This window comes from Lonchura striata, chromosome 1A (assembly GCF_050655825.1).
Source record: "Lonchura striata isolate lonStrDom1 chromosome 1A, ASM5065582v1, whole genome shotgun sequence".
NCBI lineage: Eukaryota > Metazoa > Chordata > Aves > Passeriformes > Estrildidae > Lonchura > Lonchura striata.
Window position 1 is genome coordinate 6,055,396 of NC_140741.1, and position 16,902 is coordinate 6,072,297.

The window sequence follows — 16,902 nt, forward strand, 5'->3', positions numbered from 1 at the left end:
GCAGCTCAGAAACAAAAAACCCCAAAAGCAGGATGAAGAGGCTGCACAAATGTCACACAGCTCCTGATCCCAGACAGCAGCACCCTCAGCTCCCTACATGTGGTGGATGAGGTGCCCTCCAGCAGCAGAGCCCAGCCAGGGATGATGAGGACTTCCAAGGGCATCACCAAAGCCGGGGGAACAGGTCAGAGTGGGGGAAGAAGATCCCCACCACAGACACAGCTTGGGTAAGGCTCCCTGAGAGGAAGGTGGGGTGGTTATGGTAAGTCCAGATCAGTTCTCACCTCCTGAAGAGAAAACTGAGCTAGGGCCATGGGCAGCTCACCACAGTGGTCCACTGGGGATTACAAATATATGCTATTATTCCAAAAACGCCTAAAAAAATGAAGATACTGGATAAAACTCAGGGGAGAAAGTAGGAGGGAACTGTGTCTAAATGGTCAGATAGGAAGGAAGAGGAGGTCCTCTTCTGGCACTGCTGCCTCTCACCAACTCCCAGGTGACACATCAAAAAGAGAGCATTTCTGAGATAGGAAAGTAAGCGAGTTAGAAATAGAGTCTAGCTAGAACTGAAATTATTTTTATTTCTAGATGAACTGAGTAAAAAGCAACATAATGGCCAATATACAAAATAACAAATGGCACAAAAGAGGTGCATATAAGTACTCCTATTTTCACTTTTCACATAAAAAGAGAACAAAGGGACAGTCAATAAACCCAAGCAGCAGCACACGTACAAGGATAAGTGAAATATTGTTGTTCTAATGCACTATGCATAATCATCCAGGGTGCTCCCTGTTCCAAAACATCACTAAAATGGCAGATGCAGAGAGACTTGCAAGAAAGGGACACGAATGTACCTGAAAGGAAAGATCATTCGCAGTTATATTTGCTCTGTGTGAGTTACTTGAGCAAAAAGCAATAATATGGCTTTTAAGAGAGAAATTTTCACACAAACAGCAATAAATGGGATGGGGGCAAAGGTCCCCTGGGAAGATTATTCCAAAAATTGCCTTCTAAGGGATGTCTCACTCCTCCTTCCTCTGAAGTATTTGCCTGGACTGTAGGCAGCAGTCAGTGACTGGAAAAGACAAACCACTTCTTGTCTCCTCTGGCTCCCCACTACAGCAAGACCAGAGCACCATCCCACCTGCTGTGTCCCCAGCATTACCCTGAGACAGGGTTTTTCATCCTTCCTGGAGCACCAAAAGCAGCTGCTTGGGTGGGTGCTGAGTTCCAGCCTGCTCCTTCTTTCTAGTCAAGGAACATTTCACATCCTCAGCCGTATGTGACTGAGAGAGGTAAAAATAATCTTGTCATCTTCTTTTTTCCCCCATTGACGTGCAGTGATATCTCCCCTATTCATTGCTGAAATGAACCAGAATTAATCTCAGCCAACAATTCTGCCTGGTGATGGGAATGCACATTTTAGTGATACACATCAGCACACCTTCCTTCAGGAGCACTGCTACCTGGATAAATATCAGAGAAGGTCAGCAAAGGGGAGGTGGGGCAGGAAATTACTTGAGAGGTCACCCCAAATTTAAATAGAGCTGACAACTGCACAGCTGGATTTGTGAAAATCTTCCTTTTCATGGCCTCCCTTATCTGAGGTAGACCAGAAACTCAGGTCTTTCTGTGCCCACAAAAAATATTCACCTGGCCTTAACCTCCCTCTCTGTGATGTGTCCTGATACCCAACCCAGAGCAGGAACTCTCCTTCCCCCAAATGCTGCCCACTCCCAAAGGTTGGCATCCCAGTTCCTGACCTCTCCGGAGCTGTGCTGCAGCACTCCCACAGTAGCTTTTCCCTGCCTCCCAGGCACACCTGGTACACTCTTCCACCAAAATACTTCCATTGCAGGCAGTGGTTCCTGTTTTCCCCTCTCTTTGCAACCCCAACCTCGAGCTCGTTACCCACTGCAGGAGATGTGGTGGCTGAAAGCTGGGGAACAAGGCAGGTCACCCTCTGCTGACCCCCCTCCATAACAACTTTAATGTCCCACAGCCTGCCCTCTACCCCTGGAGAAGAGAGCAGTCATTCCAACATGGAGCTGATCACATGAACTGCACATTAACAGACCTTATATTTTGTTGTGTGTTGTTTTGGTTTTTTTAAGACTTTATTCATCTAACATGCTTGACCAAAAATTACAACACTCAAGTTATGCCAAAATGATTAAATAATCTTTAAGCTTTCATACCTCAAGTACTTTAAATGATATTCTGAAGTAACAGTTGCTTTCATATCCTTTCCACATAAAAATACACAGTATTTGGAAGATACCTTAGGAAAAATTATTTTTAAGAGAATATTTTATGGTTGACATAGAAATTTTGCTGAGGCTAATAAAAGGACCTCTTCCCTTCACTTTAACATTTAAGTGCCATGAGTGAATGTAAACATTTCAGACTTTAACATACAGCCAATTTCCTGCCACATTTGTTGCAAACCACTTGAATTGTGACTAGACAAGCCACTTTTATTCTAACTACATGTTATTGTTCATCTTCCCAATGATGGCAGGAGCTCATATTCAACTATGAATTTCAGTTCTTACTGATTGAGAAGCTGATCCTGAAATTTCTACACCAGTAGCTCTGACCAAAATTGCCCCATCTGAATTAATGGCAGACTGCCCACCTTGCTCAGAGTCGAAGTTCACATGGCCTGGTTTTGCAACACAGGTATTTGAAATTGTTTATTTGTATAATGTACATGCAGCTGCTACAAAAGACTCACATTTACATCCATGTAACACACACAATTCTCCAATGCATGTGTGCAGGTGTGGGCTATGCACAGACCTGCAACCAGCTCTGAGCTGGCAGTGCTGTGGTGTGCCCAATGTGTGTGAACAAGATTAATGTCTAGATGCTGTCCCAAAATTCAGGATGCCCACATTCAGAATACAGCAGTTAAATTATCTCCATCAAGTCAAAAGGACATGTTTGTTAGTTCAAGGCAGAAATCTATTTCTTGCAGGACATGTCTGAAGCCCTGGGGTTTTTTTGGTGGCTTTGTAATCAATTCTTAAGCTTCTGCCTAGGACAGGAATAAAATCCCAGCAGCTTCAATACCTCTGCTAGAACTGCAGGAGAGCTGCACAGGCAGTGCTGTGGCTGTGGATCCCAACCAGCTCCTGACACATCCCCTGCTTTGCCAGGTACCAAAAGCAACACAACAGGTGGGTTTCTACTGGGTTTGTGCTGGGCCTCTCTCAGAAGTGTCCATGAGTGGGCAAACAGCAGTACCAGGTCCCCTGAGGTGACCTCTGCTCTGCACACTTGGGTGTGCACCCACCACTCACAGCCACCCAAAAGCGAGTGCCTCAGCTACACCTTGGGTTGATGCCTTCCCCTTGACATCCATGTTTCCCAAGGACAAAATGATCACAATGACTTTTAACCACTCCTGACCAGGGCCAAATTCAAACCAGTAATCTCATCATTGGCTGCATATCCCATTAGCAATTTTTAAACCAGTGGTCCCAGTGGGTTTTATTTAAAATGCCATTACTAATCATTCGGTGAGCTCTTTGCATTTTCTTTCTTTTTTCCTTAAATACAATAACATATCGCTTTACAAAAACACAGTTATATTTTTTCTTCTTTTTTTTTTTTTTTAAGGGAAATGTCATCTTTTTTTTTTAACAGGCGAGGCCAGGTTACAAATTCCTGAGTTTATACTGCACTTAACACAGTCTCCCTTCTTGAATGTTGAGCTGTTTACAGCATGCTGGCAATATGCACCATTTCCCTTGCCATCTGTAATGCCAGATGTAGTAAAACTTCATTTCAGTACAGTGAATTAGGGCCTGTATTGCATTGGTTTTGAATAAATGCAAAGACTTAGACCTGGAGGACTTGTAGAAATAGCTTTCTTCCTGTGACTGTCATTTGTGCATCATCTTTTATATTTGCCATGTTGATTATGGGAAAACATCTCTACCATCATTTTTATTTTAATAAGAGCTCACTGAAAAACATCTGAAATGAGGAAGTCCTAGTCTAAACACTTACGTTTAAACTGCAAACTTTCTTAAAGAAACACTCCTTTGAAAGACATTGTTCTTTTAATAAGTCCAGTATACGGTATGTACAAAAGCCCCTACTAGATATATATATATATATATATATATATATATATGCGTATATACATATATATATATGTGTGTGTGTGTGGAATGCACTCACTTTTCTGTGTTCACAAATATTTTAATGGTGAAATGTTAGTCTTTAATCTGTTTCTGGCACCAAAATGTCTTTATTCCTTGTCCATTTTTGTTACTCTAAATTTTTCTGTGAAGAGCTAGCAGGGAAAAAAATAAGGATTTTGCTTTTTTTGTTGAATGGTTCCCTATTGGGATTCTCAGCCAGCAATATAAAGTTGCTTATGTGTTGGGTACAACTTTAAATCCTCATTATAATCATGTGTTCCTTGGAGTAGGTAAGTCAATAACTATAGGCGGATTAAGTGGCTGGTAATTCACAGTGCACACAGATGCATTCACATAGGTGGTGGTTCCATCAGCCATGACACCATAACCTAAAAAGAAAGAAAAATTCTCGTTACTCTCATTATTCCTTATTATCTTCTTTCATTTTTAATTGCCTTTATCACACAATGATAAGTGCCACATTTTTTATTACTCAAAAGGAATTTAAAAATTATCTTTGTTCAAAACATAAATGTTCCCTAAATCAAGACCATCTTTGTCCTACAGAAGAACTTTTTAAATTGTGTAAGAAAAGCAAAATGGGGCCTCAGTAGCTGGTGGCTATTATCTCTGGCAACCAGCACTCAACCTCCTTAGAAAGACAGATACTTTTCTCAACAGAGATTTTTCACTTAAAACCTTTTTAATTTTGGAAAGGATGCTTCTGATCGTTTAGGCTTGCTGTCATCAGTGGAGCAAACTTTGGCCAATTTTAATCTTCCCACCTTTTCTTTTCCTGCCCTGTGTTGAACATCCTTTAAGAAAGAAAAAGCATTGCTTGACTGAGGCAAGTACGTGTGCATGTGCATCTGGGCAGGATTTGCCTAGTTGGAACCTCTTCTAGCTATGTCTTTGAACTTGTTGGCCAAACTTCATGGAAAGGCATTAAAATGCCTGCCCAGGCTGAGAAAAAAATGGCTTTATTATTGAATGCATTGTCTAACAGACAAGGTGAAATAAAACCCAGAACATTTCCACAGGAGAACACACACATCTGTGTGTCTCACCAGCAGTGAAAAAGCTTCAGCTACATCTCATGTCTTGCTAGACATCCAAGGCAAACAATTCCAGAGTTAAATCTGCAGAAAACAAAACTTCTAATTCCTGCAGAAGTACAGTGAAATGCTGTTTCAGAAAGTGAAGAAGAAGCCCTTTGACAGCCTTGGTGTTATGAAAGAGAAGACACACTCTCCGTTGTCAAAAATCTTTTAGTGAATCACTAGGAAAAAACATAATCTTGATCATATGAAGGCTAAAAGCTTAATGTTGGAAACTTTCACTGAAATATTATGATCAATATGAAGAACTGCATTCATCGTCAGAAATACGTGATTTTGGGGAAATCACCTGGTAGAAAGCATTTGTACTAAGATTCAATCTCACATTTCATAAAGTTAATAGTGAAATGTATTCATTGCTATTTAAACCCCAGATACTGAGGACCCTACGTTTTTTTCTGAATGCAATTTTGTGTCTTTCAGAGCACCGAAAATTGCATAATTTGCAAACAAAGAAACAGTAGCCAAATCCCTTTCTCTTTGGTTCCTTACAACACCCTGAATAATGCAGGGCCTTCTGCACCTCTCATAGAAAAAACACACTATAATTAGGGCCCAGGGAGGGAAGAAAACTCTGTCAGGTTCCTGTCACAGGCATTTCTTTAAATCCCTTCCTATTTGCCACAGAACGACTGTTCTGAGGAAAACACAAAAACGCACACAGGACAGTCAGCACCACAGCTGGGACTTTCTGTCTCCTCAGCTCCACATTTGGAGAAAGCAGACACTCTCTTTCCTGGAAGATTCATTATGCTGCAGCTTTCACTCTTGTCCCACTGCCAGCAGAGTTTCCTTGGCCATGACCTCAGTGGAGTACTGGCTATACTGGGAAAACCAGAATTTCAGCCAGAGCCCCTGCCATGCTGCTTGTCCCTTCCATGGGTGGATCAGCAGCAAGCCCATGTGCAGAGGTATTTTTTGGCAGACATGGCAGTGCAGAGAGGGAATAGGGTAGAAACATCTCTTAGAAGCACCTCTTCCCCCTAGATGTTCAGTAAATGACTGCTGCAGATGTAGCTATGCTCACTCCGAGGAAGAACTCATCTGTTCAAATCATGAATTCTCTCTATAAAGTGCAGCTTCGTTTGCACAGGCTGCCTGCAATGGGAATTCTCCTCTGCAGAGATTTAGCATCCCACTGAAAAACAAGCTCTGCAGTTCCCCATTTGTTTTCTCTAAATTATGATAGTTAACAAGAAGAGTACCTTGTTTCTGTGTTTTGATACCTACTGTGCCAACTACATTAATTCACAGGATTTACTATTCTATGGAGGTGCTATTCTCTTCCCTTGAGAGCCAAAGTTGGACTTGGTTTTAGCAGATGTGATTTTGTTTACCTGCCTGAAGCTTCATGGCTTGCTGTTTGCTTATATCCCCTGCAACCCTCTTGGCTTATAATTTCTGAAATGACAATGAGTTTGAACCATATTCACCAGCTCTCTTGCTTGGAATATCAAAGACTGCTCTAGCAGCATTATTTGTTTACTCTGTGATTTAAAAACACTTTGGACATAACCAGGCATTAACAGGTCACTGCAGATGAGACACATGAGGAGAATGGACTTAATGCTTGAGCTATGAAATAATGATCTGAACATCTTATCCATTAATTTTACAACAGTTATTGTACAATCTTGAAGATCAAGCCTTAGAAGCACCCCTCAGAACATTCCTACCCCTTTTACAACCACAGAAGCTGACACACAGAGATCTTAATGAATTATTGTGAAGCACAGATTCTGCTGAGGAAAAAAAAAATCCCTCCATCCTAATATTTAGTCACTTTCTGTAACTGCTGGACTTGTATTCTTATTTTAAAATTCACATTAAAGTACTCATCCCTGTGAAGGGAACATCAGCCTGTTTTATAGATGTAGAAAATGAAAGATAAGCTCAAGTACAAGTATTGAAATGTGGATATCAGCCAATTTCACCTCTATATATACAGCTAAATATGTATGTGAATTCAAGAAGTGCTTCAGTTCAGACATTCAAGTTTGAAAATGCTGGTTAAGCCTTCTCTGTTTGCCATTTCTAAATAAATATATATAAAAAGACGTGTTCTAACCTTCATGGATATGTCCAAAAACATGAAGCCTTGGCTGTATTCGTCTCTGGACTGTGTTCAGCAGCTCAACACATCCTACTCGTTGCATTTTCTTAGGGACCCAGTCTAGAAAACCTTTGGAAAAGAAAGGAAAGCTTAAGAGAAGACAGGTAATCCACAAAGCTGTGCTGTTATACATAATTTTGGAGATTTCATGTCTCATGGCTTTTTACAAAGAGCCACAGAAGAATTGAAATGGCAAAAACTGTGTCTGCCTTGGTATGCAGAAGAGGAAGGAAACAAAAATACTGGCCGAAAACCATAAAAGCTCATCTGGATAAAAAGGACTATGATAACTCTTTCCATTTTTTTTCAAAGAATAAAAATAATCACTGCAATCAAAGCATTTTTTGCACTGTTAATGGGATAACTCGATGCTTTACCCCTTTTTCTTCCTGAAGAGAATGAGGTGTAAAGTGCAGTAAATTCAAAGGGAGCCTTTAAAGATTTTAAAAGAAAATTTAACATTTAACTATTTAAAATCAGTCCTGGGACCTACTTTTCTGATTGAACACTTGAACCAACCTAATGGAATCTGTGCTGCCAATACTACAGCTATATTGTCATCACATTGAATCCTACAGTAGTGGAGCTCAGGTGAGGAAACCACTACATGCCCAAAAAGTGACATCCTCGAGTTAAACTACTTCATGGCACAGCAAGCCCTGCTTCCTAAAACTGATGGATCTCAGATGGGAAGAGAAACTCAGGTCTTTTGCAGAAGATAAATATTTAAGTGCTGCATTTATTTGCACAAAAATTGTGTAAAAATTTATTTCTTACAAAAATAGACAGAAATGTTACATCAACTTGCCTCTTTGTCTAAAAATACTGCAGGGGGAAGTTTACTGCCAATTGAAGTCCATGTTTCTTTCCAAGTAGTAGTATAAGGAGGATGTTGTATTGGAGTGTTTGCAACAATCAATCTGTTTTCTCTCTATTGTTCAGTCATTTTCATCAGGCTCAGTTTTGGAAACCTAGAAGATAAAATCTTCCTGGTTTTATTTTGTTGTTCTGACATTTTCCTGTGCGCCTGTCATAGCTTTGCATCTCTTGGATTTTCTGCAGTAGTGTGAATATATTGTGCTTTTAGCCAGAGGTACAGAGCCTGGACCTGGTTTTCATACATTTACTTTTGATGTCCACTCAAGCATGGCTAAGCAGCCAACCAACTGATTTAAAAGACCAGAAGTGTGGTATTCAAGCTCTTGGAAAAGCTCTCAGATTTGCTAGAGCTTCAGGGTAGGTTCACACATTGAGAAATACCTCTTTAGCTGCCAGTGCAAGAAAACTGGGCTCAGTAAACTGTGAGGTTTTACCAAAATGGCAAAAGTTTGCACTTGTTTCATAGCTACTGAGAGAGCTAAGTTCAATTTTCAGATTAAAAAAGGCCAGGAATGGGGCATCCTAAGTGCTAAAAAGAGGAAGTTCTGATCATGATCAAAGACCTGGAGGTACTGTTTGGCACCTGTCAGGGAATGTAGAAAAAGAAAGCCCTGCTGACCTACAGCCAGGCTGAGCAATGCTCACTCCTGCTGAATTCACATGTGCCATCGAAGGGAGGTCAAAATTCACCAGAGAAAAACAGTATTTATGATGTCAAAGTGAGGCCAGCCATTCCTCTGGAATAAAGTCGTGTTTGGAGGTTTTTTTCCCAGGGTAAACATATTATAGCCATAGGTTTTATTACTCCAATGATTTGAAACAGTTAATTGTCAAAATGTCTGCAGTGAACATAGAGCCAAAAGTATTTCCACTTCAAAAACTTCACAAACAAAAATCCATAAAATTAACTTCTCCATTAAATTAAGCATTATTTATGTTGAACATGTTTTTGTTTACATGCATTATCACCCTTCTGAAGCCTTCCCATATGTTTGCAGCTTATTATGTACACCTGACTACACAGACTAAGAATAATTGATTACACCTAGCTAACAATTAGAGTTCATCTGAGGGGTTTTTTAATGTTTGGTTACTTGAAACAGGTTTCTGCAGCTGTCAGGAAAGTATAAATCTTTGCCACAGACTATCAAGCAGACAGCTGCAAATGAAGACTTAAAGGTGAAATTAAATTAAAATCAAAGAAAAGAAAGTGAACTTTTGGAAGAGAAATAAAAGAATCATAAATTGAGGTCTTTAGGAAAGAAAAATATGCTGATATGGAAATGAGCATTAACACTGATCCCATAATCACAAATTCTACATTTCATAAGCTATGAAAGATATTGCATATCTTTGTTAATACTAATAAACAGGTTACTAATAAAATGGTCAAAAATAGCTGTTTTAACCCTTTTTCCCCCATCCTGTGTGAACCTCCCATCTATCCCTGCTCTGGTTTAATCCCAAAGCACTACTCTAAAACAGAAGAGAAAAATTATTCGGATTTTTGTTATGTGACTAAATGAAAAACAAAGTTCATTAACTCTTAGTGGTGTTTCTGCAGCTAAATAAGACCATTTCAAATCTATGTAATAATGTAGTATTAATTAATTCAGGAGGATGCACACTCTTGAAGTGAGGAAATCGGAGAGCAGCACAGAAAATGGATGATGGGCAGAATTTAGGCAGCCATGCTAAAGAAAAAACCCCAGAATTTGCAAGAGGACTGATTGCTATTTGTGATCATCAGAAACAACTCTACTGAGGTTCTGAATTCCAAGATCAGAATAACAGGAATCAGCTTTCTGATTAAAATAATTGGCTGGGAGGTTCTAGGAGGATGCTGTCTCCCAAAGGATCTTGGACAGAGCTGCACAATGAGGTGGTTTTGTAAGTTAAGCAGAGTGTTAAGTTCTTTGAAGTGTCATATATTTGTTGCCATGGGTGTCAGGGAGACCAACAGCTCCTGCCCTCAGGCAGAGGGTTCTGTGCTTGAGCCATCTATTAATGCATCAATAAGAGAAAGACAAAGAAACAGGAACTTCTGGAAAAAAAAATAAAAAGGAAATTCTTGGGGGATGATTGAAGGTAAAGAATTTAAAAAAAAAAAAAAAAAGGAACACATACTGAGCCATGGAGATGGGGGGAATTCACATTACTCTGTTACAATCACTGGAGATGGGTGGCCCTTCCTCAGAATTACTGCAATTATTAATTTACTTTTCAATTATTAAATTTGCAATTAAATTTATTACTGAAATCTGTCTGTTGAGTGCCAGCTCTGCAGTGCTCTTTAGGGGTCCTCCTCTCTCTGCTGATGCCTGAGGCTACTGGAGAGGCCTGGTGGCTAAAGCAGCAAGGTGGCTGAATCTTTCCACTTTCTAATATGAGATTTCAAGTGAATCTTCAGTCAGCTGAAGGTTGGACTGTTTAACAGCTGGCCAGCTGGCTTTAAAAGGGGTTTTCAAAGTGCTGAAAAAGCTTCTGGAAAAGTTTTAAATATGACTTATAAATAAAACTACATGAAAGACACAGCATTGTGGCTTGGACCCTAGCAGGGATTACCCCCATACCAATGGCTTGGAGCAGATATCTCGGGGCTGAAACACTTAATTTCTGACATCCACTTTTACAATCCAGGCTCATATTAAAATCAGTCCATGGTATGGCATGAGACTCCACTTAGGTGAAGAATCAAAACACACACCCCTAACTGTGAGAAACTCTGCTCACAAAGAACTACTTTCCCCCAGGATTAGTGAGCAGTGGAATGCAAACATGTCTTTCTAAAGAAAACAAAACACAAACCCTTTAGATACTTTCTCCTCCAAGCTCTGAAAGAGAAGAAAGGGTGGAAGATGAGGGGTTTAGCTTCAGGAAATTGGGGAATCTAAAGGTTTAAAGAAACCAACTGCCTTCATTTCACTCAAAGCACAGTAAGGCTCAGCAGAACACTTGAGTATATGCTTCTTGTTCAAGTCCATTTATTAAATTAGTGAGAGTCAAACACACAGTCACATTGAATATAGACTGCTATATGTTAAATGCATTGAAAAAAGCTTAAAAGCCTTAAGCCTTTACTGAATCTGGACAACTTTACATGATTGTATTATTTGTGTAGTAAAGGTAATGTCAACATTTTCTAGGAGTACAAGAAATCTATTATAGATAGGTAGCTTTTATATTACCTATATTAATAATAATTGGAAAATGCACATGCAAAACTATTTCTTTTTGATCTGTTCACGTTGCCAAATTGTATTAAAGATAAGCAATTCAACCATCCTGTCCAAAGAACAGGCAAACAATGGGGAGCATCTGGGTGTGTGAGGCAGAAGGTGCACCAAGTCAGCATGATGAGGCAAAAAAGAGATTCTGGGTAATCACTGGTGGGGGAACACAGTAGCAAGTCAGGAAGAAAGTGATAAAAAATAAAATCCTAATCCTGCATTTCTCTTCAAACAGGCTCCATGCTTTCAATCTAGTAATTTCACCAATGGCAAATTAGAGATGTGCATAGGAAAACTAGACCCTGCTTATTTGTAAAGCATATTATGGCTTTATGTGTGAACATTTTTATTTTTAAAGCCATTATTTAATTCCCTGCCATTGAGCAGAGATATCATAAGTAATCATGAGCTGAAGTCTTGGTGCTGCTGAAATCAGTATGCATGTTGCTTTTGACTTTTGTAAATCAGGATTGCACTCTTTTTCTAAGGAGAGCCATCAGTTACCATATAATCATCTGAAATACACATCTAAGAGCACTATTATTTTCTTACCGAGAGGTGGTCCATGTGTTATAAGAATATCTATTCCATCTGGAATAAGGTTCCATTTCTCTAATAGTGCTTGGCCTCGTGGAAGATTAAAGCCCCAGCCATAAAACCAAGGTTGCCTGCCAAGAGAGGAGGAGAATGTCTTCAGTGCTACTTCCATGTACTGGTTATCTAATTAAAATACTGAGGTTGACTCTTTACTACCATGGAATTTGAAGACACAAATAGCATTCATTTTCTTCTTTGTGTGCACAGTAATCCCCTCTTTCCATACAAGCAGTGCAGTTTAACTTGTATGGCAAACACGAGCAGTCCTCCCCGCTTTCAGTAGACAGCATAGAGTAAAATATTCACAGTATTGCTGCAACTACTTACAAGCCCTGGATACCAAGATCTCCATGTGTGGATTATCACGCTGACTCTCACAAATTTTAGAAGAACAGCTGTCCCAGACACCTCCACGTGATTTATGCTTCACATTGGCTCCCAGCATCTTTGGCCCTTAGCCTATGACCAGCTGGGCAAGGACAGACCCTGGCACCATGACAGATCCTGCTCCAAAGTCAGAGACATCGTCTCTGCTGCTTTGTTTCCCTAATTGGATACATCCCATCAGAACAAGAATCCTGCTGCCTCTCTTACACACAAATTTCTTCTGTCCTCTGGTGTGCTGACTTGCTTTTAAGTAAGACTTTCCATACTCGGGATTCCTTATCAGACAGACATTTACATTTCTTAAAATGTACTCATGGAGCAGCTCATCATGGAGCAGTGGGACTGTAACACTGCCAGTCAGAACATAATTTATCAGTATCTTGCTATCCCATTGATTAAAAAACTATATTTCACAGCAATTATATCACAGTGTTAAATTATGTCTTGCTGACTAGGCTCCAATTTTAGGTCATAAAATTGAGGGGTTAGTTTTAGGCTGGAAGTTTTAATAATTTCTTGACTGACGTCCTGTGGCCATACCCATACTTGAAGAACAATGAACAAAAGGTTTTTCTTCCACAGACAAAAAGAGGCTCAACTACTGATGACTAAAAGGCTTTCTTTCTCATCCCCTGCCTCTTCATCACATGTCCTGGATAACCAGGGTCTTGAGAAACAGGTGTCCCAGGGGAAAAAAAAGGTGAAACTTGGGATATATATTTCTGCTATCTGGACCAGAAATATATATCCCAGCCTCCAGAAGCTGTGATGAGGGAGGTGACGAAGGTGTGTGAAGGACAGATGCCAGCAGTACTAGCAGTGAAGCACAAATCTTATTCTGAGTAACTTTGCTCAGGCCAAGACAGCTGGCTGAGTAAAAGACACATCCCTACATCAGGCCACAAACTCACACTTTTCTGGTTACCTGTTCAGCATTCCAAGCTGCCTTTCTTTACCTTCCTCCTGCCAGGGTCTAGAGAGAGGCTCAGGGGAGACCTTATTTCTCCAAAGCTTCCTGAAAAGAGGTTTTAGAAAGGTGGGAATTTGATCTCTTCTCCCAAGTAACAATAAATAGGAGAAGAGGAAATGGCCTAAAGTTGCACCAGGGGAGGCTTAGATTCGATATTGGGAACAATTCTTCACTGATAGGTCAAGTGGCTAAGTCACCATGTCTGGAAGCATTTAAAAGATGTGTAGATGTGGCACTTTGGGGACATGGTTTAGTGGCGTCAGGTTTATGGCTGGACTCGATCATCTCAGAGTCTTTTCCTAAACAATGATGGGATTCTCCTAACTGGCTTGTTGTGCAGCAAGGTACCAGCAATGTTACCATGTGACATTGCCACACAGCAACCACACAAGCTCTTTGCAGATGAATATGCCCCTCCTTACATTCAGCTCACCACTGAGATAAGGAAATTATTTTTACCACACAGGAATGCCTCAAAAATTTTAAAAAAAAAATGAACTTTGTGAGGTTCTTGGATATTACAGAAGTAGGAGGCTTCATAAAAATGTACAGTGGTTCGCTTTTTCTAAACTCTTCATCCTTTCCTGCCTTGGGATTGCATTCCACACCTAACAAGACAAGTATTATTCTTTACCAAGATAAAAATACACAACTGTTGGGCAAATTGTCTGTAGGCCCAGGGCACGTTTTCCAGCACCAAGATCTCACTGTCAAAATATTTGCAAGGGCAAATAGGTGGCAAAAGAAGTGTCAGCACAGTACATCATGTGTTGCAAGTCACTGACAGTTTCAATGGATATGCTTGGGGTGGGCAGGGACAGGACTGTCACTAGGTTCCAAATGGGAAGAGAGAGCAGGCACCATTCCATAGGTGTGCCAGACACAGAAAAGAAACCAATGGGAAAGACCAGTGTTTGCCCAAGAATCACAGGTCAAAAACTCACAGAATAATTATTTCAAGACTACAGTGAAGCATTTTTCAAGAGAAATAATCATGACTGCCACAGGTCTCACCAGAAGTCAGCTTAATCCTGCTGAAATCCAGACGACAACAAACCACATAGGCAGCTGTGAGAGCCTCTGCCTGCCTCTACCAGGGCTGGACTACACATGGCCACTTTGTAAAATATCCCATTTCCCCTTATGAATAGGCATGATCTGCTTATTAAGACAAGAAGCACTTTCCCGTGTCCTTCCCTCCTCCCTCCCTCCCTCGCTCCCTTTGTGGTGACTGCAGCGGGGCTGGTAAGTTATGCATGCTGGAGCTGTTCTTTTGTGAAGGGGAGATGTTACAACTTGTGTGATTTGCCATTATGCTGTCTTTTGTGACAATCCTGAGATGGAAGGAAATGTCTGGAATATTTCTGGAAAAAAAAAAAAAAAAGAAGAAAAAAAAAAAAGAAAAAAAAATATCTCAGGTCCAAGAAAGGATTCAGCGGAGGATGTTGGCATGCTTTACATTGGAGAGAAGAAAGACAAATCACACACTTCAGTGCCCCCACCCCCAAAAGCAAAAACCATCTTTATAAGCATATAGGGATTTTATAAATCCCCAAGCCCCTTCTTCTGGAAATTTATTACAAAACAGCTATCAAAGTTTCTGAGTAGGAAAAAAGCCTGCTTCTCTAACACCCAATATCCAGCCTATGACCTGGATATCATGCAAAAGCAACTTTGTCTAAAATTTGCCTTTATGATAGAACCTGAAAACAAAGTTAAATTCTTTATATTGAGTACTGAATTTCTGTATTCCCAGTTAGTGCTTACTCAGGAAAAGTGTAATTATTTTTATAATGTATTTTTCAATAACATTACATTTGACAAAGAAGATATTGTCATGTATGTTCTACAAGAGAAAAATCTACTATCATCAGAAAAAAAAAAAGAAACCAACCCAAGAAAAATTTATTTGGCAATTAAAGACATACATCATTAAGGTATTTCACCTTTGAAGTGAAGAACTCATCTGTAGAAATGTACTTTGATTTAGGTCTTACCTTTTCAAAGGGAACAGTTTTAGTGTCTCCAACACTCTACTGAAATTCAACCAGTTTATTATTTTGATAAGAATAATGATTGTCTACATGTAAGATTCAAGGGGGAAAATACATCAGAGGTGAATTTGTTTACAGCACAATTAACCTTATGTTTAAAACATTTGAGCAAGTTTTGCAGGCCAAATAATCTGTCACACAAAAAGGGCTGAATTATCAGAGTTTGTGCTAGAAATCGGATGTTGCTTTATGTACTGAATTTCTATCTTTCTGTTCTAAAGTAACCATTGGAATAATTTTCTTACAGAATGATAGTTGCTATGACAACCATAGCAAATTTTCCTTTTCTGAAACAGATGTCTCATTTAGTTGAAAATTAGAATGTGAAAAACCCATGGGAAAAATTAATTCAAACTTTAACAGAACACTGACTACAATGTAATCTCTTATAGGTTAACCCCTTAACATCTTTTTGCACTCCTATAGTAACCTTCTCATAAATTCTAATTAAACCAGTTTAACCTCCTAGAAATGACCTTCTTAGCTATCATTAGCACTTTAGTTGTCTTTGAAAGGATCATTTCTGTTATAATAGTAACAGAAAAAAAGTCATACTAAAAAAATAATGGTCAAACATATTACCACCCTAATTATTTATTAACTTTCTTTTTCTTTTATTCTGCTACTACAGGAAAGAGCTGACATGTAGTCCAAGAATTCCTTTGTCATTTAAATGGCACTTAACTTAGTTTTACATGTGATCTACTGCAAAAGGTGGGGATGCACCACACATATCTGACCTGCCCTTTATGTGAAAACTGAAGGTTTTTCATTTTCAAACCAGTGGTACCCATCTCAATCTGACAGGCATCTCAATCTACAAACAAGGGACACTTGACTGGGGGGAACTATCAATTCACCTGGATTTTTCTATTACAAGCAATGAAAGACTGAAATTTGATTCTTCATTGCTTTGATTCAATTTAAACCTTTTAACTCAAAGAATGGCTTCCTTCCTTTCCAGCTCAAGGGGACTCCTCACAGTACCTGGGCACCCCTGCAAACATTGTACCTCCTAATTTCTATTGTTTCCTATAAAAATATTTTCTGTTTTTCTGCAGCTGAAAGGCAAGTTTTCTCACTAGAATTCCTTTGCTTACCAAATACATTTCAAAGGTTCACAAATACATGCAACTTGCTCCAGTCTTTTCTCCACAACAGTTGTCATTTTTCTCCTACAGGAAAATAAACAGATATTGGTTGGTGACTGTCAAGAAGATCAGTGGGAAAAGAATGGACCAAATCACCTTTCTCAATCCTGCTCCTCTTCCTGAAAGAAACAAATATTCCATATTTAGAAGACTGGACTGAAAGCCATACTGGTAGGAGTGACTGGTCAAAGGCCATGGAGCATGAAAAGCAGATCCTACAGTGGCAAACACAAGCAAAACTGC

At 39.6% G+C, this 16,902-nt stretch overlaps 1 protein-coding gene across 4 annotated transcripts in view; it reads right to left on the bottom strand.

The window, feature by feature from the left end:
* Nucleotides 1-564: 564 nt before the first annotated feature.
* The window catches only part of MPPED1 (metallophosphoesterase domain containing 1), a 62,562-nt gene continuing 46,224 nt past the window's right edge, over nt 565-16,902 (bottom strand). For all 4 annotated transcript variants that reach the window (XM_085568581.1, XM_085568582.1, XM_085568583.1 and 1 more), the window contains exons 5-7: nt 12,053-12,168; nt 7,347-7,460; nt 565-4,549 (exon numbers count right to left, since the gene is read on the bottom strand). In XM_085568581.1, the coding sequence (XP_085424707.1) occupies nt 4,431-4,549; nt 7,347-7,460; nt 12,053-12,168 (349 nt within the window). In that variant the 3' untranslated portion in view covers nt 565-4,430. The remainder of the gene's footprint in view (nt 4,550-7,346; nt 7,461-12,052; nt 12,169-16,902) is intronic.